At 55.5% G+C, this 23,302-nt stretch overlaps 2 protein-coding genes across 6 annotated transcripts in view; one reads left to right on the top strand and one right to left on the bottom strand.

The window, feature by feature from the left end:
- Positions 1–1,694: 1,694 nt before the first annotated feature.
- Positions 1,695–23,084, bottom strand: SLX4 (SLX4 structure-specific endonuclease subunit). 5 transcript variants are annotated; one of them, XM_047837622.1, is made up of 15 exons: positions 23,014–23,084; positions 20,462–21,165; positions 18,821–19,045; positions 16,486–16,672; positions 15,383–15,595; positions 13,225–13,433; positions 12,814–13,130; positions 12,029–12,269; positions 11,447–11,535; positions 10,420–10,566; positions 9,442–9,611; positions 6,313–8,507; positions 4,065–4,164; positions 3,197–3,517; positions 1,695–2,719 (listed from the first exon to the last, which is right to left on the bottom strand). In XM_047837622.1, the coding sequence occupies exons 2-15, from the start codon at positions 20,802–20,804 to the stop codon at positions 2,251–2,253; spliced, it is 5,226 nt and encodes a 1,741-aa protein (XP_047693578.1). In that variant the 5' UTR covers positions 20,805–21,165; positions 23,014–23,084; the 3' UTR covers positions 1,695–2,250. The 5 variants fall into 5 exon arrangements, with proteins under 5 accessions (XP_047693578.1, XP_047693582.1, XP_047693579.1 ...); XM_047837626.1 differs by lacking the exon at positions 23,014–23,084 and adding an exon at positions 22,965–22,987; XM_047837623.1 differs by lacking the exon at positions 23,014–23,084 and adding an exon at positions 22,565–22,868.
- DNASE1 (deoxyribonuclease 1) overlaps positions 19,522–23,302 on the top strand; it is a 57,832-nt gene continuing 54,051 nt past the window's right edge. Inside the window, exon 1 of the mRNA XM_047837637.1 lies at positions 19,522–19,546. The gene's annotated coding sequence lies outside the window, so the exon portion shown is untranslated. The remainder of the gene's footprint in view (positions 19,547–23,302) is intronic.

Genomic DNA, 23,302 nt, shown 5'->3' with positions numbered 1-23,302 from the left:
TGCGGAGGGGTCTCACTCTGGCGCTTGCCGTCCACCCGGAACTGGGAAAGCCAGACGGGCAGCGGCCTCAGTCCTTCCCAACTCAGACAGCCCGAGGCTTCCTGCCTGCAGGAGCAGGGGCCTCTGGCGGGGGTGGGGTGGGGGTGGGGTGTTGTACAGGCCCCTGGGGGCCTCGTGGCTCTCCTTTGATTGCCTGCAGTGACCATGCCCAGGCCAGGCCCGCCACAGGATGCGGGACAGGCCTGGGAGGTCTCGACACAGCACAAACAAAGTGGGGGTGTCGCCTGGTTTTCCACTGCTCCGGGGCTCGGCACGCTCTCATCTGTGCTAACTACCCATCACGAGGCAGGGCAGAGCTTCTGGAACATCTGCCTGCTGTGCAGCAGGAGGCCCACTGCCGGCCCCGCTCCACCGCGGGTGCTGGGATAAGGCAGCTCCTCCGCACCGTTTTCCTTCTCAAGCAGGTAGCTGGGCCTGATTGTCCCGTTCCCCAGCCAGGTGTGACCTGTCCGGAAAGCTCAGGGCTCTCCTCCCGGAGGCTGCCAGTCCTCTGCTTGTGGCTGGTCCCTCACTGCCACGAGAGTGCACGGGCTCAGGCTCGGGGCTCAAGCCCTTGCTGGGCTCACTGTCGACCCCTGGGGCCCCCCGGGGCCCGCGGTGAAGACCTGACCTGGCCAAGGCCTCCTACCACCGGAGCTCCCTTCCCCCCACCCCTCTCCTGGCCCAAGGCTTTTTCCGTTTCAACCCCTCCTGCAGCTGGTGACGTCCTGGGCTGCGTTCTGAGGACTGAGGGCTCCCAGGCCTGTCCCGAGGCAGTGCATCCGAAGCTGCTCATCCCAGTCCAGGGTCTCCAGCAGGAGCCGGTGAAGCCAGGTAAGGGCTCTGAGTCGCCTCCCGCTTCCCAAACTCCACCTCCCTTCCCTCACACAGTCCCTACTAGGGCAGGAGAGCAAGCCTTTGGTTTAAGAAACACATGGTACCTTCAAAACCAGGCCAGACTCGTCTCTAGTCTCAACTGCTGTTAGCTATGATCTGAGCCCTGGCAGCCTGCTCTGCCCTCTGACCTCTGCCCGGCCCTCTTCCCCAGGGCACAAACCAGGACACACAGTACGTGTTCAAGAAGCCCCTCTGACCTCCCTGAATGCTGCATGCACCTGAGGCCCAGCTCACAATGCCCCTCTTCCAGGAGGCTATCGCTGGGGGCCACCTGAGCACTGACCGAGCTCAGGACAGGCCAGGGTCTGGCTGATGACTAGACCTAGTCTGATAACTGATGGCTTGTGTCTGACCTCTCTCCACAGGGCCCAGCGCAGAGGCCAGGGCAGGCTTTGCAAACTCATCGTAGTAAAATGCAGATTCTGACTCGGTGGGTCTGGATAGGCCCAAGCCTGCATCTGTAACAAACCCCCCCCACCCCCCACCCCGGGGTGACACTGCTGGGCCCCAGGCCTCACTTTGAGCAGCGAGGGCTGGAGCTCATTGCTTGGTAGGGGCTTAGTGTGGGTCTACGGACTCACAGTCATGGATTTACGAATGCACACCTCTTACCCAAGAACCAAAGAGCAATGAGCCAGCAGGCCTGGGTCACCCCTCGCAATGAAGGACCGTCACAGAGACCTGCAGACGTGGGTGTGGGGGCAGCTGCCAGCCAGCTTCCCTCATCCTTCTAGAGTGTAGTATCTGGGAACTTTTTATACAGCGTTTTTGTTTTTATTGCACATCATATAAAATGGACTGCACCGTATTTAAAACAGACAAGGCATTCACATGGATGTAGAGACCCAGACCTTTCCTCTTCTCTGGCCTCGCCCGTACTCCACACCGCTCCTGAGGCTGGAGATAGCTTCCCCCGCATACCCGGCAAAGCCGGGCCCGCCCGCACTGCCCAGTTTGGAGACTGCTGGTGACTATGACAGGTATCTAGGTGGGATGGGTGGGCCAGCAGAGCACCTAACATGTGGCAGTGACAGGCTTGTGGGCACCTGGTCTGCTGGTGGAGGCTGGGGTTATGGCCAAGTGTCAAGAAGGAAGGCAGGGCAAGGGCAAGCTGGCCCTGGATGTCCACCTCAGGACGAGGACACCCTGTACCCGAAAGACCTCGTCCTGGCTAGCTGGTGGCCACCCACGGCGGGGTCACAGGGAGACAAAGGGAGACAAACCATGGGCACTGACAAGAGGAAGGGGCTGGGGCCCTGAGGACCGTGGAAATGGAGTTGGGGAAAGCCGACCAACTCGGTGCCATCGGCACTTTCACGGGGGGTTGATGTGATCCCCAGGCCCCGAAACGCCCGTGGAGGCCTGGCTCGCCGAGGGGGGCTGCAGACGCTCACAGGCTGCGGACGGCCGCGGGTGGGGAGGGGCGGACTGGCCCGCGGCCCTGCCCCGCTTCTTCTTGCCCACGGGCTGCCGCCTCTTCCTCTGGAGCTTCTCCTTCCGGGCCGCGGAGGTGGTGAAGGTGATACAGTGGGCATCCAGGAAATCCAGCAGCTTCCCCAGGGCCATGCGGATGCCATGCTGCTTCAGCTCGGCCTGCAGCTCGGCCAACTCAAAGGGCTGATAGAGCAGGACCTTGCGGTAGAGGGCCGGCCGGGAGCGGATGTAGCGCCTCACTGCCTCCTCCGTGGCTGCCGTCTGGGCGGCCGTCTGTGATGCACTTATCTCCTCTTGACCCTCTTCATCCCCTGCAGACTCAAAGGCCACTCCAAACTCACAGGAAGAACTGCAAAGAACCAGACAAAAAACATTTTGTGACCCTCCTCTCCAGCACCCCGAGACCAGGAGTCTCTTTGAGGGAAAGAGCGTTTCTGTGTCCCCTGCAGAGCCCAACAGGTGGCACGGATGACCTCCCAGGGTGGCAGGAAGCTCCAGGCCGCTGCAATCCTGCCATTCTTGCTGCGGCGGGGGCAGGATCCTACCCTCTGCCAGAATCTACTGCCGGCAGCAACAGGTGCTACCGGGAAGGCCAGCCCCGCCCCCTCACGAGAGTACCCTGAGGGCAAGCATACGGGAGCCCCAGAGGTCTGCTCAGGAGGCTCACAGGGGACTGCCCGTAACCCCAGCTGGGTTTCCTACAGTTCAAATGCAGAAGGCAGCTGGGCTTTCTCAACATCGGCATTAGGCCTTGCTTCCGCCAACTCACGGACCCACTGGCTGGAGGACTTATGAAGCCACTCGCCCTGTCCTTTGGTCCTGTTACCTTTGTGAGTTAAAGGAGCTGTCACTGCTGTCCACGGAGGAGGCCACTGATTCCTGGGAGGCTGGGAGCTGGGCGTCACCATCAGGGCCTGGAGGCTCCTCCCTGCTCATTGGAGGGAGGCTTCCACCAGGAGGATTCTCTTGATGGGAGGAGCCCTTGGACGTCTTGCTGGCTTGGGTCTGGCTGTGAGGCGCCTCCAGGAGCACCCGTGAGGACTGGCTCTCATTCTCGGAGTCTGACTCCAGAGTCTGGTGAGTGTACTGGAATATCTCCTTCAGTTTCAGGACCATCTGGCGTTTGGGTAGAGGGCGGACGCCAAACCTGAATGGGGAAACAGGTGAACTTCAGCAAAGAGCAAACAGTTATCAACAAATTAAATTAATGGCTTTGTGTAACTGAAATCTTAAATGCCTGACTTTTGTGAGCATTCAGAGATGTCTACTCTGCAGGCCAACTGAGCTTACATTGAAGAATATTCCAGAAGGGCCATTCCCAGGTTCTGAGCGATGGTGGTAGTGAGAACACCTTCTGTGCCCAAGGTGAGGAGCAGCATTGATTGGGATGTGATAGTTTTGATGTTCTTTTAAAAAATCAGATCTCCTTATTCAGACTGTTAAGGCAAGTGTCCCATTTCCATCCACATGGCTCATGGAGACCTGTCACCCGATGGATCACCTGACGGAGTCTCCTCTCTTAGCTTCTCCGGGAACAGTGTGCGGAGAGCCAGACGTCACACACTCTCCCACCCCCAGCGGCTCCTGCTACCAGAGCCCCACAGCAGGACCTTCATCTCCGGCCTCACTAAAGCCTGGACGCTCACAGGAGGGAGTGGACCACTCAGGAGCAAGTTTTCAAGAACAACACCAACCTATCCAGTTCTTTCTTCAGTACCGGGGTCTCCATGATGGAATACCTTGGCATTGGGGTTATGGGCTCTTTCGGGGGCAAGTTCTTCCAATGAGCACCTTCTAGGTAGAACAAAAGAAACACGTATCAGCACAAGGGACCTGGATTTACCTCTTTTGAGCTCAGTAGGATCACCAAGAGAAATCCTGCCTTCGAAGGAAGCCTAGCCACCGTTGTGCATGAGAGCAGCACGTTCAGCCCTTCATCGTTTGAGCCTAGAATTGTGTCTTCTCGGAAAGCATCGCACGGCACGTGATGAGGGCCACAGCCCTTGTGCGATGCCGATGCTGCAGGAACAGGGAGGAAGGCAGATTCATGGCTGCCAGGGGCTGGGGTGAAGGGGCAGCGGGAGTGGCTGCTGACGGGATGATGAAAATGTTCTGGGATTCGTGGTGATGCTTGCGGAACACTGTTAATGTACTAAAACCACCGAGGGGTATGGTTTCGTTTTTGTTTCATAGCTACTGTCTATCACCGTGCGCTGTTAGACCACTGACTGTTCCCTGTGCTGTTTTATTCCCAGGACTTACTCATTCGCCCTGGGAATAAGGCCTGCACCTCCCACTCTCCCTCCCGTTTTACCCAGCCCCTCACAGTTGCAGAACATTGTTAATGTCCTAAAAACCACTGGACTATACATCTTAAAGGGTAAACTTTATGGTGTGTAAATAACAGCTCAGTAAAGCTGTTATTTTAGAAAAGAAGTCAGTATTTTAAAGACAAACGGGACAACTTAGGAATATATTTGGTTCTTATCCTTTTTATGAGCTTGGAGTCCTTTGAGACTCCAATGAAAACAGGCTGTCTCCTGAAAAAAAGCACAAAAGTCTTTGTATAATTTGAGAAAGCCTGTCACCTCGTGGAAGCCCGCCTCAAATTCAGACTGAGGCCCTCCCCCGGTCTGATGTCTCCTGCAGTGGTTCTCACGGCACCACCTGGGAACTGGCTGGTTAGAGATGCAAATTCTTGGCCGAGCCCCAGACCTGTGGGGTGGGAGGCCTGGCCGTGTATGTGTTAAGACGTTCTCCAGGCAATTCTCAAGTCCATTCAATGCTGGGAGTGCCGGTCAACAAGGCCCAGATGGTCTCGGGTTTTAGGAGGAAATGAAACACCGGGTCACACACAGACACTGTGTCCGCAGGCTGCTTCCATGCTACCAGGCAGTGCTTGGTGCAACCCTGCCCTTCGCGGCTCCCCCAGGATCCGCCCGGCAGGGGACAGGGTGGGCGGCAACACCTCAGGGGCTGGCACGGGGGACTCTGACTGAAATGAGCTGGGAAACGGCATCCCCCCACGGGGCTGGGGGCTGGTGGATGAGGAGGGACCTCCCCCACTTGCCCACCTCTTGTTTTTTTCAACGAGATGCAAATTCACGTGTAATTTTAAAGTGAACGATCCAGAGGTACTTTGGACATTCCCAGTGCGGTGCCACCCCCACCTCTATCTAGCTCCAAAGCATCTTCGTCACCCCGAAAAGGCAATTCCGTACCCAGCACGCTGCCCATTCTCTCTGCGCCCCCGCTCCCGGCAACTGCTCGTCTGCTCCTGTCTTAACAGAGGTGTCTCCTCTGGACGTGTCACGGAAATGGAATTACACAGCATGTGGTCTCCCGTGACTCCGGTCTCTCACCGAGCATCATGTGTTCAAGGTTCATCCATGACGTACCAGGTCAGTACTTCTGTCCTTTCTGTGGCTGATAATACCCCACTGCGTGGATGGGACCGCATTGCCTTTACCCCTGCACATCAGCTAAGGGACGCCTGGGTTATTTCCCCACTTTGGCTGCCGTGAACACTTGGGTACGAGGATCTGTTTCGGTCCTGACTGCACTTCCACTGAGCGTGCTCACAGGAGTGGAGCTGCGGGCTCGGCACGGCAGCTCTGTCTCACCTCGGGAGGAACCATGCTTGGCCGATTCTGAGGTGCACCTGAGGTGTTCGTGTCGGCCTTCAGAAGTGCTGGCTCAGTAGTCCCGAGCAGGGTCCAAAGACAGCAATTTTCACTCGAGCCCAGGGGAGCCATAGGACCCAGGCAAGGATATGAACTGGCTAAGGGGTACTCTGGAAGCAAGCCCGCTGTCCCTGAGCCGGAAGGCGGAAGGGAGGGCTCAGACGGCCCTGCACTGTCTTCACCGTCCCCTCCAGCCCCTTAGTGTAAAACAGTGTTAAGAGACAACTACCCCCACCCCCCAGCCCGCCCTGCTACTCACTTGGCGTCTCTAACCCTTCTGATTTCTGAGCTTCATCAGCACTCGGCGTCTGGGCCGCAGGAAGGAGCTCTGGAGACGTCTGTTCTTTTTCATCCCAGTGGTCCCACAGAGTGGAGTTCAGAAAGCTCTGCCTGCTGCTCCCAGGCGAGCCGGCCCGAGGGGACTTCTCTGGAGCCTTTCTTTGGCCCGCAAGGCTTCCTCGGATGGGGGTGGTGCCCGAGAGGGCCGGGGAGTGGCTGTAACCGCTGGGACTACTGGTGCTCAGGGGCCCCGTCAGCTCAAGATTCAAGCGGTCGATCGGAATCGGAGAGAGGGGCTCCATGTGCCAGTGGCAGTCGTCAAGAGGGATCGGAGGGTCGTTGTCCGGCAGGGGGCTGCTGTTGGCCACCTCCCGCTCGTCTTCGCTGTCCTCCACCTCCACCACCTCACTCGCGGTGGCCTGATTCAGCAGGCTGGGCCCGAGGGGCGAGCGCTTCCGGAGCCGCCCCGTGGAATCGGCGAGGCCCCCTGAGATGGGACAGGCCGCCAGAGGAGCAAAGTGCTGGAGGCGCCCGGGGTGGGGACTGCATGGGCCCCTGCTGTCGGGGCTTCCTGCAATGATGGGGCCCAAGTGCGGTGGCGACATCTGGGGCCTGGCCATCGAACACGTATTTGCAGCTTCGGGTCTATCCCTGTTTTCTAGGGAGGCCCAGGGTTTGAACTGGGCCATGTGATCCACTAAAGCCCTGGACCTGAGGCCTGTTATTTGGGTCTGGGATGAAGAGTCACGGCTTCTGCTAGCCAGGGGGGTGGCGGGCACCAGCCATGAGGCGTCTGTGGTGCTGTCCTCCTCAGGGCCGCTCTCGGGGTCACAGAACAGCTGAGGGGTCCCTCTGCCCTCCCCTGAGCCCTGGCTCCCTGGCGGCCTCTCCTCCCCACACAGCAGTTCCGCCTCTCTTCGTGGTGGGCTTTGGAAAGAATCCTGATCTGCATCAACGTCGATGACGGAAAACAGCTCAGAAGACTTGGTGCTAACTTCTAGCACTTTCCTTTCTTCCAGGGGACCATCAAGAACTGACTTTGTTTTGGTTTGTTCCAGCTCCAGCTCTTCATCTGAGTCCAGTAAAAGGATAATTTCATCTTCTCTGTTCTTGCTGGATGGAGTATTCTGAGATCGGGAGCTCAAATGATCAGGTTTTGATTGGGTGAGGTCAATGGATGGAGATTTTTCTGGGGACACCAGAGCCCCTTTATTTCTGCATTCCAACAAGGAACCACGTTCTTTGCCTTTCTGAAGGCCTGGATCTTTAAGTAGCTTGCAGAGGCTCCTGCCCCTCCTCTGCTTGGATGGTGAGTCCTGGGAGGCTGCCCTAGAAGCTCCGCTGGGCGACTGGCCGGTGTGATGAGGGCGAGGGCAAGGGTGTGGCCGGCCAGGACTCCTGCCTTGAAGGAGCTTCGACAGGCACGGGCGCAACGGGGGTGCCTGCTGGTGGGCAGGGGTACAAGGACTCTCCGCCCCCTTTCTCGTGGCCGTGCCATTGTCTTCCTGGAGCTCACTTGTTGTCTGCGACGGTTCAGGGCATCTTCTGGGAGTCGATGAAAAGGGCTGTTCAGTGGCAGCAGCAGCCGAGCACCAAAACGCACCTTCCTTTCTCCCTGTCCGGCCGCCCCGAGAAGGGCGAGAGGAGCCGGGACGCCCCAGTGCTTCCTCTGGGGACCCTGCTGTCTCTACATCTGCACCATGGCCCTTGAGTCGCACGGGCGTGGACGGTCCCACGCTCTTCCATTTGACCGGGGCCTCATCTCTTCTCTGGTCACACAGTCCCATCTCTTCTGCATTTTCCGGCTGTTCGTGAACCTGAACACTTAATGAGATTTGTGCAGACAAGGGACCATCCTCCCCGAACCGGTCCGTTTCTTCCTTGACCTCTGGAGTGCTCTCCCCCCGGAGCAGCTTGCGCTGAGTGGCTGCAAATTCATAAATCTCTTCCATTTCTGCCTCATCCACTTTTTCTCTGTCTTCTTCACAGCCCTCGGATTTCAATGAAGCCTCTGCTTCTTCCTCTTCCTTTATCCACATGGACCTCAAGAGTTCTTGGAAGTTCTCCGCCCGGCTTTCACAGTCCTCGTCTTCCTTCTCCTTCCGTGGCCTGTCCTCTGAACCCATCACATCAGGCTCTTGTTCGCACAGAAGAACAAGCTCGCTAACGCCGAACCTGCAACAGGAAACGCCACGCATCACTACCCCACAGAGGCAGCAGCCGGTGCCCCGGCACAGGTGAGGGTCATGGGGAGGACAGCCGTTGACTCAGTCCTGGCCTCTTCCCTGCTCTATTCCAGACGGCGCCCATGCTCACACCCAGCAGCCCCCGCCCCACACACACCACTCAGCTCTAGAAGGAACTCAGGGACTTTAAGGAAGGTATCTTGGATTCCCCTGCGCAAACAGGAAGGTGCATCGGGCCGAGCTGGAGGACAGCAGCTGGTGGTGCGGCCCGGCTGGAGCTGCCCTGAGAGGCACCCGGAGCTCTGGACCGATTCAAACCAAAGACAGCGAACCCGTCACAGGTCAGCCGGGGCGATGGGGGCACCACCTGCCGTGTCCCTGAACACTCTGTGGTGTGACTGGCACACTCAGAACCCCAGGGGCAGGCTGGTCCTCTCCCAAGGACGCACCCGAGGGCTGACACGGCCTCGGATGGACACGGTTCCCCTCGTTTTGTGGAGCTGCACGCTGCCCCTCCCGGATGCTGCGTGGACTAGGTGCGAGCCCGCGGGAGTTAAACTACGCATCCTAGCTGCTTCTGTTTTCTGGGACCTGGGAAAGGACGGCCACCGCTAGGCTTTCGTGGTGGAACGGCCAAGGAGTGGCAGGGCTTTGGGGCAGCTGAGGACCACCCCCATCACACCCAGGGAGCGCCAAGCCACGCGACTTGGCAGAGGCCGTCCTCCACCAGCACTGGGCTCTCTCGCGAGCGCCCGCTCTGGCCAGACTTCCAGTCAGTACATCCCAGGTGAGGTCACCACTGAGCATAGACCTGGGGTTAACACAGAGAGGGCGCAGCCCTGGCCCTCCTGCGAGCCGTCAACCTGCTACTCCGTGGCAGTGAGCGTCAGACGCTGTGAGGTAAACGGGAAGAACGATCGGACCTGCGGGCCAGAGCGCTCAGGCCGGGCACCAGCCGGGGAGGCACGCCGGGGTCCGCGGTGTAGAGATAGTGCAGGAGCGCACGGGCAGCCTCGGCGCTCACGCCACCCAGCAGCGCGCGCTGGCTCTTCACGTCACCGTCCTCCACGGCGAAGAAGCCTTCGCTGTTCACCTGAAAACGAAGGAGAATACAGGAGGTTTACCGACCTCACGAGCCTGACTCGGGGGCCACACAGAGGGGGCCCCTCCTCCACACAGCCTTTCCCCGGCGCCAGCGTCAGCCAGTGTCGCGCCAGTCTGCCCCGCAGGCTCTGCGGTCAGGCCATAGGACTTCGCCGTTGATAAAAGCAGACCATGACGGGTGTTTAAGCACCCGGTCGTTTCCCTCTCGACAGACACATCAGAGGCACTAGAACCTTCTGGGAGAGGCCGACAGTAGCTTCCTGGATCCTGCGACACAACGTTCAAGTTAAATGCGTGTCGGTGCGGGTCAGTGCAGAAACGTTTGTCAGCAGCTCAACCTTCAAGAGGTCGAGGATGACTTTATAATTACAGACACAGAGGAAAAGGAAAAAATTCTGGGGAAAAGTGGATTTTTATTCAGTGAATCAAGAAATCTGATGTTTCCCAATCCTCAGTTCGTTTCCTCATACTGCTTCCTAACCTCAAAAAGGTCTTCTCCGTGAGGTATAAGTGAGAGGACGGAGAGACGGGTGAGAGCGTGGGCAGGGAGGGGGGGTGCGGAGGGGAGTGAAGGGGGTGGGAAGACAGAGGGAGAGCCTGGACAGAGTGGAAGGGAGCATAAGAGAGCACCCAGAATGGGAGGGGTGGGGGAGAGGAGGGAGGAGGGGGCGGGGGGGGAGGCGGAGGGGGGGTGGGAAGAGGGGAGGGGGAGGAGTGGAGAAGGAGAGAAAGGAAGGAGGGGAGGGGCAGGAGAGGAAGGGGGGGAAGGGAGAAGGGGGGAGAGGGGACATACTCACATACTGCATGAGAAGGGGGCAGCGGGCATAAAGCACGAACTTGTGGGCGTAAAGCACCTCCCCGCTGTCTGTCTGAAGCTGGATGTCGCTCAGCTGTGGGTTATTGACCATGGCTCTGAAGTCAGCCAGCAGCAAACTGAGGGTGAGCTGGAAGGAGGGGGAGCAGACCGGGCTAACAGCAAGTTCCCCAACTTTAGGGGTGCCTTGAGCTCCTGTCCACAAGGCTCACATGCCGGGTTCCACCTGTTATTACCCTGAGGCTCTCAACAATATGGGACAGCACGCTAGCTTCTTGCTCAAGTTCTCCATTACCCGGAATCCCCTGGCCCACAATGCGGGGGACAAGCAAGCGGAGGCCTGACGGCGGCAAGAGAGCTGCAGATGAGGCATTAGCCGTGGCCGAGCAGGGTGAGCAGGGTGCACGTTGGGCTAAGTGCTTCATAAACACCGTGTGCGGCCCGATGTGACAGGCAAGGATCCTGAGCCCTCACCATTCAGGTACCGGGCGGACGGGAGCTCCGAGTCCCTTCTCCGACCCCGTGCCACGGTCATCAGGTAGACCGTGGTGTGAAGGGTTTGGCTGATACCGATATACTAACAGGATGACATCCTCTCTAAGGAAAACCCAACTTCCAACCCAGCGTCACCAACAGGGAACGTGAACCATTATCTGGAGGCCAGCCTGGGACCTGATGTCAGAGGGGCACAGTAGATGCTGAACAAATGAACGAAGCCCCTCACAGAGCAGCGGTGATCCCTGTGGGCTCTCAGGACAGAGCAGGCTCCCGGGGCTTGGCTACTGTGGTACCCTAGAGTGCAGTGGCGATAGGGACAGAAGCCTCATGGCAGAACCCTAGAGGGGACAGGAGACTCCTGTGGTCTCTTGCCTGGCTTAGCTCAAAGGCCAGTGAGGGTCCAGTGCACTTGTGGAAGGGTCTGGAGACAGTGAGCTGACTCAGTGGCCAGGACCACAGGGTCGGGAGCAGGGCCAGGCTGCCCGGCCCGCAGGGAGAAGCCCGGTCCTTACCGAAGTTTGGCCGCCCCTCTCCAGCTGCTCTTCCTGGGATGGCGGGATAAACCCAGTCAGTGGAAGGCCAGTGGGTGACAAATCCATCCCTGAGAGAATTCACAGGTTAAAAGAACATCACGTCTGGCAACGTCAATCTCCAGGCATCACCTGCCAGCCGGCTGACCCCAGAGGCACCCTGGAGGTATTTGTCACCTGAGGGCTTCTTCACTGAAGTGAACCACCTACTGATAGGTTTTACCCCCTCACCCAGAGGTACAGGGTGGTGAAATAGACACAAGTAGCCTGCAGGTCTCTTGCTCTGGGAAAAGGGCTGTGTTCTGGGTTAAAGTTTAAGGTAATTGTGACAGACTCACCAACACGACATTCATCTGAGAAAAAAGGAAAGCACTGACAGAGACCGCATTCTCCCCATCTTCTGGGGACAAGCCAGAGACCCCCAGGTCTGAGTGGCTATCACCACGTCACAAGGACTAGCCAGTGACGCTGCAGCCATGGCCAGGGCGGGGGGGGGAGGTGGGGAGGGCGGGGGGGGGGGTGGGGAGGGCGGGTCTGGCCCAGGTGTCCCATCCGGTGTCTCACCTGCAACCCCTCCTGGGCTGGCTGGTCCCCCACTGCAGGGCCATGGGCTGGCATTCATCCCCTCTCCCGCCAGGTCCACAAGGTCCTGCAGGGCCTGGTGCTCCCTCTGGCTGGCGGAGGGGCCTGGGCTCCTGGGGCCATGGCCTGCAGGGTGGGCACTGGGGACAGCAGGTGGCGTCTGCACTCCCAGCTCTGGCTGGCCAGGCAGCCCTGGGAGGAGCATGGGCTCCTGTGTAAGAGCCTGAAAGAAGTCAGAAAGCCGAGTGACCAAATGGCTACTGCAGAAGCCGCCATGCAGAGGATCCCTGAGAGTGCCAGCCACAGCCCAGAGCAACCCTGTGAAGCTTTTCTCCCTCACCATCTATCAACGGACTTCTCTGTCACAGTGAAGGCCATGCCTGCTGCATCTATGTCTGCGGAAGGTTCCTGAAGGCCCTGTCCTCCTAACGTCATCTAAATGGCCTCAAGCTTAGTGACTCTAGGCACACCTGCATCAGGCTGGTTCCTGGGCCCCACCATACGTGGGTTATACCAGCCCTTCCGGGGGGTGGGGTCCTGGACTGCATTTCAGTTACACTCTCCAGGGACAGGATACATGTGGGAAACTGGCCAGTTCTTCCCAAGAGAGCCATCAGTTCCTACACACAGAAACATGCTACAGTCAACACCCCTTGACTTCCTACCCTTCCTTCCTTTTCAGACTTTCTGTTGATGACCAGTGCTGCATTCCTGGAGCTGCTGGCCTCTCCCCAGAGCCCCCCGTATGCCCAGAGGGGAGGGCGCACCTTTGCGGGCCGCTGGGGCACCATGGGAGGGACCAAGCTTGCCGTGTAGAAGGCTTCCAGGGCCCAGGCTCCAGTCAGGGCGCTGCCTTCCCACAGAAAGTTCTGCTTCCCTCCAGGTGGCCGCAGACACCGACCGGCCTTTCCCAGCTCTTCCTTTAGAATCCTGCTCGTGGGAAGTGGCGGCGTGCTGGACAGCTCCACCTCCTCGGCAAAGAGCTGGGCCACCCGATCCGCCATCAGCCTCCCCGTGGTCTCCGGGTCCTGGACTAACAACGGGGGAGGGGAAATAGGCGCCTTCCTCTTGCGGTTCTTCTTTTCTGGAGGTACACAGAAGCAAAGGGTCACGAGGCCCAGCCGCAGTCACCTTCGGCCAGCAGCGCGGAGAGCCTCCCCCCGTAGGGGTGCGCCTACCTGCTCCCAGTCTTATCCTCTCAGAAAAGGCATTTCCCAGTCTGAGCACCGCTGGCACAGCCTCCTGCTCCATCTCAGACCGGGACAAGGCCATGGCCACCAGCAAGTCCTCGGACGGCGCCTCAGGCTTGGTGACCCTCCGCTTCCTCTGCAGCTCCTTCTGGTTGGTGGCTCCCCTCCGCTTCAGACCTCCAGCGTGATGGCTGAAGCTTAAAAGACAGCCAAACAGGTTAGTGAGGCCGGAAGTGTGAGCGCTTCCTCTTCTGAGGCGGTCCCCACTGGACCAGAGAGGCCTGGACCCCTTCTACTCTCTGGTCAGGAAAGAAGAGGGATAAATGTGAACTCATCAGACAGAGGCGTCAATTGCTCTGGGCATTCGCTGTACTCATCCTGTTGCCTTGTGTAAGCTCAAGTGATTCTGGGCCATGTTCGCTGCGGCCCGGAGAGCAGAGGCTCTGGGACCTTCCATGTGATGCTACGCAGCTGAGTTCTTGGCAGACGTACAAAGCTGTAAATGGTACCTGCACATGCTCCGTGTGGCCAGACCTGCCAATGGAGCCCACATTCGACGGCTCTGGGTCAGCTTCCTGGATTCCACCAACTTCTGCCCAACCATACCTCAGATGCCCCTCAGGCAGTCCCTTGGCCACACTGGCCACGAAAGGATCCCTTCCCCTCCTGCAGGGGCCCGTGGGCGGAGCCTCTGTCCAAGGTCTGAAGGAAAGGACTCCCAGCTTAGACCACCAACACGGTCAGCCAGCTTGGAGGAGATTTACTTAAAGGACTTTCTGGCTGGAGAACGCAGACTGCCTGGTGAATCCCAACAGGCCGAGTGAGAAATAGGAGGGCAACGGTGAGAGAGAGACCGGGAGCGCAAACCCCGCTGTGGGGCTGCTCTGGAAGGTACCTCTGGTCTTTCCAGAGAAGCTCATGCTCTCCCCTGGGCCAGGGATGGCTCAAGAATCTCAGATATCACTTCGGAAGATCTACACACGCCCTAATTTGGTTCAACTTCCTGGGAACCCCACATGATAACCACAGCCCCCCAGAGAGAAAGGGGCCATCCCAGTATCCACTACCCAGAGTTCCACACACACCAGGCTTGGCCTTAGGGCAGGTGAGTCTCAAAGCCTCAGTGAGGGTGTCCATCGGCTGTCGTTTTCTACTTTAACAACCTTCTAGAAGGACCCACACACATCTTGTGTCTCTTCTTGGAAGTATTTAAAAAGCAGATATATTTCATCTGAGTAAGTAGTTGTCATCCAGTCCTACTGAAAGACAACAATGGCTTAGATAATATCTATGCTATGTCCTTAAAGCTTCCAATTCTGAGATGCTGCTGTTGATGTGCTACAATACAGACAGGCTCACCAGCTAAGAACCGACTTTTGCCCACCCCAGTCCCACCACTGGCCCAGCTCAGATGCCCATAACCTGTGTGCAAGACACCGGCCAGGACAGACAGAGCCACGCCCTTGGCCTTCCCTTTGCTCTTGACAGCTGTCAAAGGAAAGAAGTCCCAAACCTGCAAAAGTCCAGGGCCGGCACTAGACTGTTCCCTGTAATGCCGGCGTCCACCGTGGCAGGGGCAAGGTGCAGGGGAGCTGAGCTGCCCGCGTACCTGTGGTTTGCACACCAAGGACTTGTTTCTAGCTACGTGCAGGCCTCTTATTGTGACACTTAGGCATTTAATTCATGCACATTAACAAAAAGGCCTGTGCTTCTGTCTTGACAACTCTTTGAACGATGCTGAGTCCTTTAACGTTAATGGTGTGAGAATCGGACCGTGTGGAGGTGGAAGCTGTGCCACAGCACACGGGACACAGACACGGGACAGCGGGCTACCGAATTCCTCACTGCCCGGGAGGGCACCAACCACAGGATGCCGAGAATGGAAAAAGCTCAGAAAGGCCCTCCAGGAAACCAGTCCAGCCAGTCCTTTGCATAGACACACCCGTGTGGACCATCTCAAAGCCTTCGAGGATACAGAATCTGTCTCCTCTCCATGCTAGTGGGCACTGTGCCTGATTTCCTTCTCAAATGTTTCGTTTCCAGAATCTAGGGAGGGGTCTAGGGTTCCGTTGTTCTCTAACACTACAAAAGGCTTTAAAAAGAAAAAAAGCATTTCTGTGGTGTTCCTCCTTTTCATATGACTCACCTTGATGCCAGTGTGCCACAGGCCCCCTCCGGCGGAACCGTCTGCAGCCGCACGGCCTGGAGCAGGAGCTGGGGGCCCACGTCCATGTTCACCGCACACTGTTTCAGGTGACTGATTCTGCTCTTCAGGGTGAGAAACGGCCTCCCACAAATCGGGCATTCGGGGATCCGCGGTGTGGTGGGTGCCAGTGCCTTTTCAGCCTCATCCAAGCACCTGGAGGAAGACGGTGAACACAGAACGCTCTCCCTGATAACGTGGATTGTAGCAAACCTGCGTCCACGTCAGCACGGACATGCTGCGGGCCACAGCCAGCTCCCCCACACGGCCTTCGCTCAGCCTCCAAACCCCTACATTTAGGGATCTGTTAGCAAAGCCGGCTGAAGAAGGCAAGGACAGGTTACACGGAGGCAATCCCGCTCCTAAGTATACACCCCAAAGGACTGAAAGCAAACATGCCAGCTAATACAGGAAACACACGCTCACAGCAGCTCTATTCGCAATATTCAAAAGGTAGAAACACATTCACCCGCCAGCGGAAGAATGGATAAATGAGACATGGTCTATGCATACAATGGGGCATTCTTCAACCATAAAAAGGAACAGAATTCTGATCCGTGCTACAACCTGAACGAACCACAAAAACAATATGTTGAGTGAAGGAAGCCAGACACAAAAGGCCCCATCTTGTGTGATTCCACTTACGTCCGGAACAGACAAATCCACAGAGACAGAAAGTGCATGAGCGGCTGCCAGGGGCTTGGGGTGGGCGTTGGTGGGGGTGGGGAGGGAGAGTGAGTGCTAATGGGTACAGGGTTTCTTTTTGGAGGAGTAAAAATCCTCTAAAATTGACTATGGTTAACGGTTGCACAACTCTGGACATAATAAATAAAAGCCACTGAACAGTTCGGTTTAAAAGGATCAACTGTGTAATACGGGAAAGGCATCTCGATAAAGCTATGTAAAAAACCAGCAAGGACAGGTTGATGCCAACACTGAGGTGCTATGGTCACGGTCAGGTGTCTCTGGATTCCCACCACAGATTCCGCTGGACCTGTCACACCCATGGGAGAGGTGACCACAGAGAGGCGACAGGCCATTCCTACCGGTTCACATGCTGCTCCCTCCGTGTCACGTTCATGGCTGAGAGGTTCTTTTGACAGATCTGGCAGAAGAACAACCCTGTCTCCTCCAGGTTCTCATCAGGTAACGATGCTTGTTCCTGCCCAAACTCCTGCTGCAGGGCCAAGGCCACCGCCGCGTCACTCTCTGTGGCAGGGAGCCAGGGCACACCTGTGAAGAGGCACGAAGACCCGTGAGGACGAGCTCACCTGCATACCCCTGCACCGCCTGCCAGGCCTCACGGAGCACCCGCAGTGGGTGGAGTGTGGAGAAAGCAGACCCGGCCCCGCCCTGTCCGGTGAGTGTGGATGTAAGCAGGGCCCCTGGAACAGGAACTCCCCCAAGTGTGCAGAAGAACCCTGGGAAGCCTGTTAAAGCGCAGGTCTGCATCCCACAGGTCTAGGGGAGGCCTGAGATTCCGCATTTCTGACGGGTCAGGGCCACCGTCTGAGCAGCAGCGTCCTGGAGAACGCGCCTTCCGTTTTCCCCATTTCTGCGAAAGTCCGCCTCGGGCGTTCCAGGCTTGCAAGGCTCCTATTCCAATAAATCTAGGTTTTCTCTTCAAAGTGCAGCCTTTCCTACTGCTAGGACCTTTTGTTTCCCATCCTAGAAAAAAACAGGTCAAAGTGAAATAAATGCCTTTCTGTCTTCAAAGGTGAGTCTCCTTCTCAGCATCAGACCAAAGGACGGACTGACTGGTTCTGGTCTGGAGATGGCGCCCTCGGTGGCTGGGCCACAGCCCTCTGTCACATCTGAATTTGTTGGAGCAGACCGTTGGCACTCACAGGGAGGTGCTCGGAGAACTTCACAAATCCTCAGTCCTTGAATATTCCTACAGTCTATCGCTCTTTCCACTAAAGCCAGAAACACATCACCCTTCATTTTGGTGCCCTATTTTTTTTTTTTTAAACAAAGAAATGGTTTCTGTCTCCTGAATACTGCGCATGACTGGCTTTGCTGTGAAGATCGATGGAAACACCGAGTCCCACGGAGGGCGGGTGCCGAGCTCGTGTTCTAGCTGAGCAACTCCTGTGCACCCTGTTGGTGCTGTGGGGACTGATGACGCAGCAGCTGCCACATTGCTGCCTGCGTGGACCTCAGAGGTAGCCTGAGAATCCTTAGTGCTCCCAAGGGGAAATCTGCACATCAGTACCAAGAGACTCCATATTTATTAGCTGTAGGACCATCTATGCAGTCTCTTCCTATTTTTTTTCCCTCGTGTGTCTTTTCACCAGGGAGGAGGGCTCCTGTTGTTTCCCCGGATAAAGAATGGGACTGCCTCCTGGGGCACACCACCTGTAACGTTGTTGCCAAGCTATTTTAACCCTGAGCCACTCAGACCTCTAGTCTACTCACGTGTGATGCAACACAGGGCTTACAGGAAGTGGTTAAATGACACCGTGAGCAAATAAATCTAGAAAAGTGGGGAATTTTAAAACACCGTTGTCCTGGACTAATGAAAAAATCGTGAAAAACACAAGGGGGCTATTCTAGAGTCTAGACTTAAAGACACTACTAAACTGTCGCAGATGCAGTTTGTGGACATCTAGTTCTGACGGATCCTTATTCAGAAAAAAAAGAAACCAGCTATAAAACTGTCCCTGGGACAAGTGGGGACATTTTAATATGAAGCGGACACCAGGCAGAATTATGAAATTAGGTGTGGCAGCAACACTTTGATCACGTAGGAGATCGAGGGGTGAAACATCATGATGTCTGGAACTTCCTTTCTAATGGTATAGAAGAAACATGTACACTTAAGAGACATACAAATAGATGGCAAAATGTTCATTGTTAAATAGAGGTTGAGGATATGGAGGCTCATTGTAATATATATTTACTTTTGTGCGTGGGAAAAATTTTGTAATAAAAAGCCAAAATAGGGACATCTGGGTGGCTTAGTCAGTTGAGCATCTGACTCTTGATTTTGGGTCAAGTTATGATCCCAGGGTCATGGGATCGAGCCCAGCATCAAGCTCTGTGCTGAGCATATAGCCTGTTTAAGATTCTCTCTCCCTCTCTCTCTGACCCTCTCCCCACTCACACTCTCTTTCTCTAAAAAATAACAAATAAAAATAAATAAAAAGAGGGAGAGGTATCTTGTCAAAGAAGGTAGGTGAGAAATGACCCAAGGGACCCTTCATTCTCTGGCTAGCAACAATGAATGGCCAAGGTACAATCCTGGGCAGAGAGCCCGCCCCCACCAGAAACTCCTGGAATGCCAGCTCCTTCCAGCCCTGCCCTTCTCCTCCTCACCGCCTCCCCCCCCCCCGAGTTAAAACTTATCCTTGAGGGGAAGATGTAAAACTCCCATCATACCGTCCCCTGCCGTCATCTCCTCTCGAGGGCCCTTCGGGAGGTTTTCTTCAACTGCAGACTCCAGGGAGCACCGTTCGGAAGCATGCTGCAGGCGCTCAGGATCTGCTCTCTTGAACTGCTGCATTCGCTGCAGGACGAGCTCGGCCGTCCGGGGTTTGGAGGGACTGGGCCCCATTGCAGTCAGATGGGAAGGAGGGGGCTGGGAGTCGCTGTCCCGAGCGTCCTCTGGCAAGGAGGAAAACATTCACAGGCATGTGTTCTAGCTGGAGAAACAAAGCCTTCCACCAGATCCAGGTTAGACCCAAGTCTCAAGGGGCCCTCTACCAACTGGTTGAGTTTAACCCTCAAGTGTGAATAGGAGCGATTATTGGTGTCCTCCCCGTTGGGGGGAATATAAATAGACCTGTCATAAATATCTTTGATGGGAGGGGGAACAGGGAGTGACTGCTAATGAGCACAGGGTTTATTTCTGGACTGATGGAAATGTTCAAAAACTGCGGAGTTGTAATGACTACACAGCTCTGTGAGTACGCTAAAACCACTGGACTGTACGCTTGAAGAGTGTGCATTTTATAGAATGTGAATTCTTTCTCTAAAGCTGTTATTAAAGAAATATTAAAGACAAACATTTTGATCTTCCTAGGTCATAAGTTCGGTAACCTGGCGTCCACAGATGGCCTTTGGTGGGGATCCATGAAGCCCTGCAGTTTTATGCCAGTTTCACAGGTGTGCACGGGGGTGCGGTTTTCTGGGGGAGTCATGCGTGGCTTTCGCTAGACTCCCAAAGGGTGCATGAGGGACCAACGACGTTTCGGTAACATCACTGATGCCTTACAACGGTCTCTGCCAGCTAAGTGTTTACCACCACTCCATTGAGAGATCATGCTGACCACACTAGGTAAAAAATATCACTCAAGATCAGGAAGTAAAGGTGAGAAATATTTAGAAACAGAACCCAGGAGCCCAAATATCTTATGCAAGGCTGGTTCTCAGCTCTACTTGAAGAAGGCATGCTACATACACAATATGGTTCAGTACACCAAGGGCAGCAGGGTAAGAAACCTGCTTCAAACAGACAAAGGAAAAGAAAAGAACAAAGGTGCTGGAGGAGAAAGGAAGGACCTGAAGATTCTCTTGGGGTTTAAACCCCATCTGGCAGCTTCCTACTGCCTTCTGAGCAGCCTAAACGAACTGGCCGGCCCCATTGCAACTTACCCACTCTGGAATAAATTCAAGAAAATGAGAAGCAGCATTATTTTCATGTTCATGTCACTTGTGTCAACTACATAATGTAAAGATTAATAGGAAACTCGGAAAGACCAGAGGGCCACAAATATAATCATGTAGAAAGTTCACGAAGGGGTTATATTTGACCACTGTTTAAAACAGGAGTCAGCAAACTATGGTCCTCAGGCTGGCTGCCTGTTTTCGTTAATGACGTTTTGTTGGAACACAGCCCATTCATTTGCTTACACACTGCCTAGGGAGTTGAGAAGTTGCAACAGAGACCGTGGCTGCAGAGCCAGAGTAATTTACTATCCGGCCCTTTGCAGGAAGTTTTCTGACTCCTGGTGTAAAACAGTACAGTCATCTCTGGTTTCCTCTCTGGAAACGTACTGCCCGTGGCTCTGGCCCAGTTACCTGTCTGGGTGTTCTGCACATTCTCCTGGAGCACAGCAGAGGCAGGCACACCTCCCCCTCCATTCTCAGGGGGAGCTGGTTTGCTCTCCTGCCACTTGGGTGCCCCTTGCCTTTTAGTCCTCGGGCCCTGGCTGCCAGACCGAGTTTTCTTCTCCCTGGGGCCTTGAAGGGTTTTGCTCTTGGTAGCAGTTGGTTTGGTCCTTTTCGGTTTACTTGTCTCAGTGCTGTTTGAGGCCTTTTGTGTCTTCCTTTCCCCCGACACTTCCTTGGTGCCATTCTTTTTCACCCTTTGGAGAAAGGTGGCGCAGAGCTCCTTAAAATCGTCGTCTGACTCATCCATCATCTGACCAACTTTAAGGCTCTCAAGTATTCTTCAGAGATTTGAGGTCTATCTGGGGACCCAAGAACAAGCCTAGCAGGGCCTCCTTCAGACTTGTAGCTCCATCACGGCTGCTCTCTACTTCTCACTAGGACAGCTGGAGAGTTTGCACAATTCAGCAAAAAGTCGTGCTTTCCCCCGCATAAGAATTTAAATGCCTTTCTTCACACAGAGTCTGCGTTAAGCAGCACATTTAAAGTTCACATCTGAGAGCTTTTGCTGTCCAACAGATGCCTCCAAGGTAGGATACATAGGAACTTCATGCTCAGGCAATTCTCCAAGATCTCCACAGTGATAAAGAACATTGGTTCATTCAATGTCACATCTGTGGAAAACCAAAAGCATCTAAATGTAATTAGACAGACATTGCATTTTATGCCCTTCCTTCCAGGAAGGTACAAGAGGATGGAGGGTATGGACAAAGTCCTCAGAGTAACAGTACCTGTGTCAAATACTCAAGTACAGCCTGGTGAACACAAACTCATGGTCTTACAGGATATCACAGCACAACACAGGGGGAGGGATCTAGAAACCCATCAAAGAAAGACCGTGAGCATCTTGAAAGAGTGTTGTTTTTACTGAAATCTGGGGAATGAATGAATCCCATGAAGGGCAGTTACCGCAGAAACAAGATGATCGTCAAATGCAGAAAAACTATCCCTCAGGCCCTATCAACAGACAACTTAATGTGCAGGGGAGGGACAAGAGGAATGAAAATATGAGCTTCAACACTCAGGAAGAGACAAAAGACAAGAGTACAGGAGGCTCAGTCATCACTGACATGAGCAATGTTTCCAAATCAAAAGGCGGCCACTTTTTTTCCCACCCTCTCTCACCCAAGCAAGAGCTCCCCAAACTTAACTCGAACGGCGACCACTGCAAAGGCTGAGCCTTATGGGTGTGATTATTTACACTGGCACAGTTTAGTGGGATTCAGAAGTCAAAACCGAATGACCCAGTAACAAAGTTTATTTCAAATACCATTTTGCAACCTCCACTGTCCGAGTCATCCAGTTAATCACCTATTTTTCTGGAGGTGAGCAGACATGGACACCTGTAACCTCCTTTGCATGGCTGGCCCATTCTCATCTTCTGTGTCACCTCTTTAAAGAAGCTTCCCCTCATCCTTTATCCAAGTGGACCCTCTCCACTGCCATCATTTTCTGTCACCACACACCGTTTTCACAATCGCATTTATCACAAGCTACCATCGTTTGTAACAGGTAACATTTATTGAATGCTTACTGTATGCCAGGCACAGGTCTAACTGCTTTACCAGTCTAGCTCGTGTCATCCTTACAACAATCCTGTTGGGTAGACTGTATTGTCATCCCTTTACAGCAAGAGTCAGGCACAAGAATAAGGAACTGGCTTAAGTTCACACAGCCTTTGAAGTGGCAGGGCTGGGATCAAATCCAAGCAGCGTGGTTCCAGGGCATCAACTCCTACATTTTCATTCATTTACTCAGTATCTGTCCCCTACTCAGCTCAAATTTCAAGAGGGCACAGCCTCATCTATTTTATTTCGTATTCGACAATTATTTGCTGAATTAAGTGCAAAGAGTTTGGTATCATGGGAGCGAAGAGAACGTGGTGGGAGAGAAGGCTGCAGGGAGAAGCCCCTGAACTGAGCCTGTCGGACGCGGGGAGCTAGAGCAAATCCCACCCTCCACACCCCGCTGAGTCTCCACATTGCCTTGGATACTAGCCCTAAGACGGCCCACCTCCTATACGTGCTCACTCAGTACTTGCTGAAGGAAGCGGCAAGTTTCCAGAGGGTCGGGACCTGGGTCTACTCCGCTTTGTACCCGCCGCTGCCGGAATGAATGGGCAGTGCGGGGCGGACCCTCCCGCTGCCCCCGACCCGGTGACACCAGGCAAGCGGGCGGGGGACCCAGCCTGGGGAAGGGCTGTCAAGGGCTCGGGCTGCTGTTAAGCCAGACGGCGAATTCCGATCGTCGGACTGACGCCCGGGCCGCGACCCCGGGGTATCCGATCAGCCCACCCGTCCTCCCTTCAGGCTGCCCCAGGCCCTCCAACCAAGTGCGGCTCCTGCCTCTACACCGCGGGCGAGAAAGACTCTTCTCTCCCACCGAGAACGGCAAGGGCCCAAGGTGGCCGGACCTTCTCTCCCAACTGCAGACTCCCGGCCCTAGAGCCCGACTCCTCCTACCTCCGGCGCCGCCGAGGCACCTTCTCAACGGAGAATCTCGCGCCTACGCATGCGCCAAACGGCGCCCCCGGCGGAGGACTGCGTCTGCGCAGGCGCGGAAAGGCCCGGGACGCTCTCTTCCCGTCGGCCTCCGCGGCCCGGGCGCGCAGCTGCGATAGTTTCCGGACGCCGCGAGGCGGGGTGCTGCTGAGGGTGGCTCTCGAGGCTCGCGTGGTCGCTTGCGTGCGTGGCACGTCGCAAAGGTTCTTAAGTGTTGAGGAAGAGTCAGGGTGAGTTTAGGGCACTACCA

Source organism: Prionailurus viverrinus, chromosome E3 (assembly GCF_022837055.1).
Source record: "Prionailurus viverrinus isolate Anna chromosome E3, UM_Priviv_1.0, whole genome shotgun sequence".
In the NCBI taxonomy this organism is placed as follows: Eukaryota; Metazoa; Chordata; class Mammalia; order Carnivora; family Felidae; genus Prionailurus; species Prionailurus viverrinus.
Note: the sequence above shows the minus strand (reverse complement) of the source record. Positions and strands in the feature narration are given on the sequence as shown.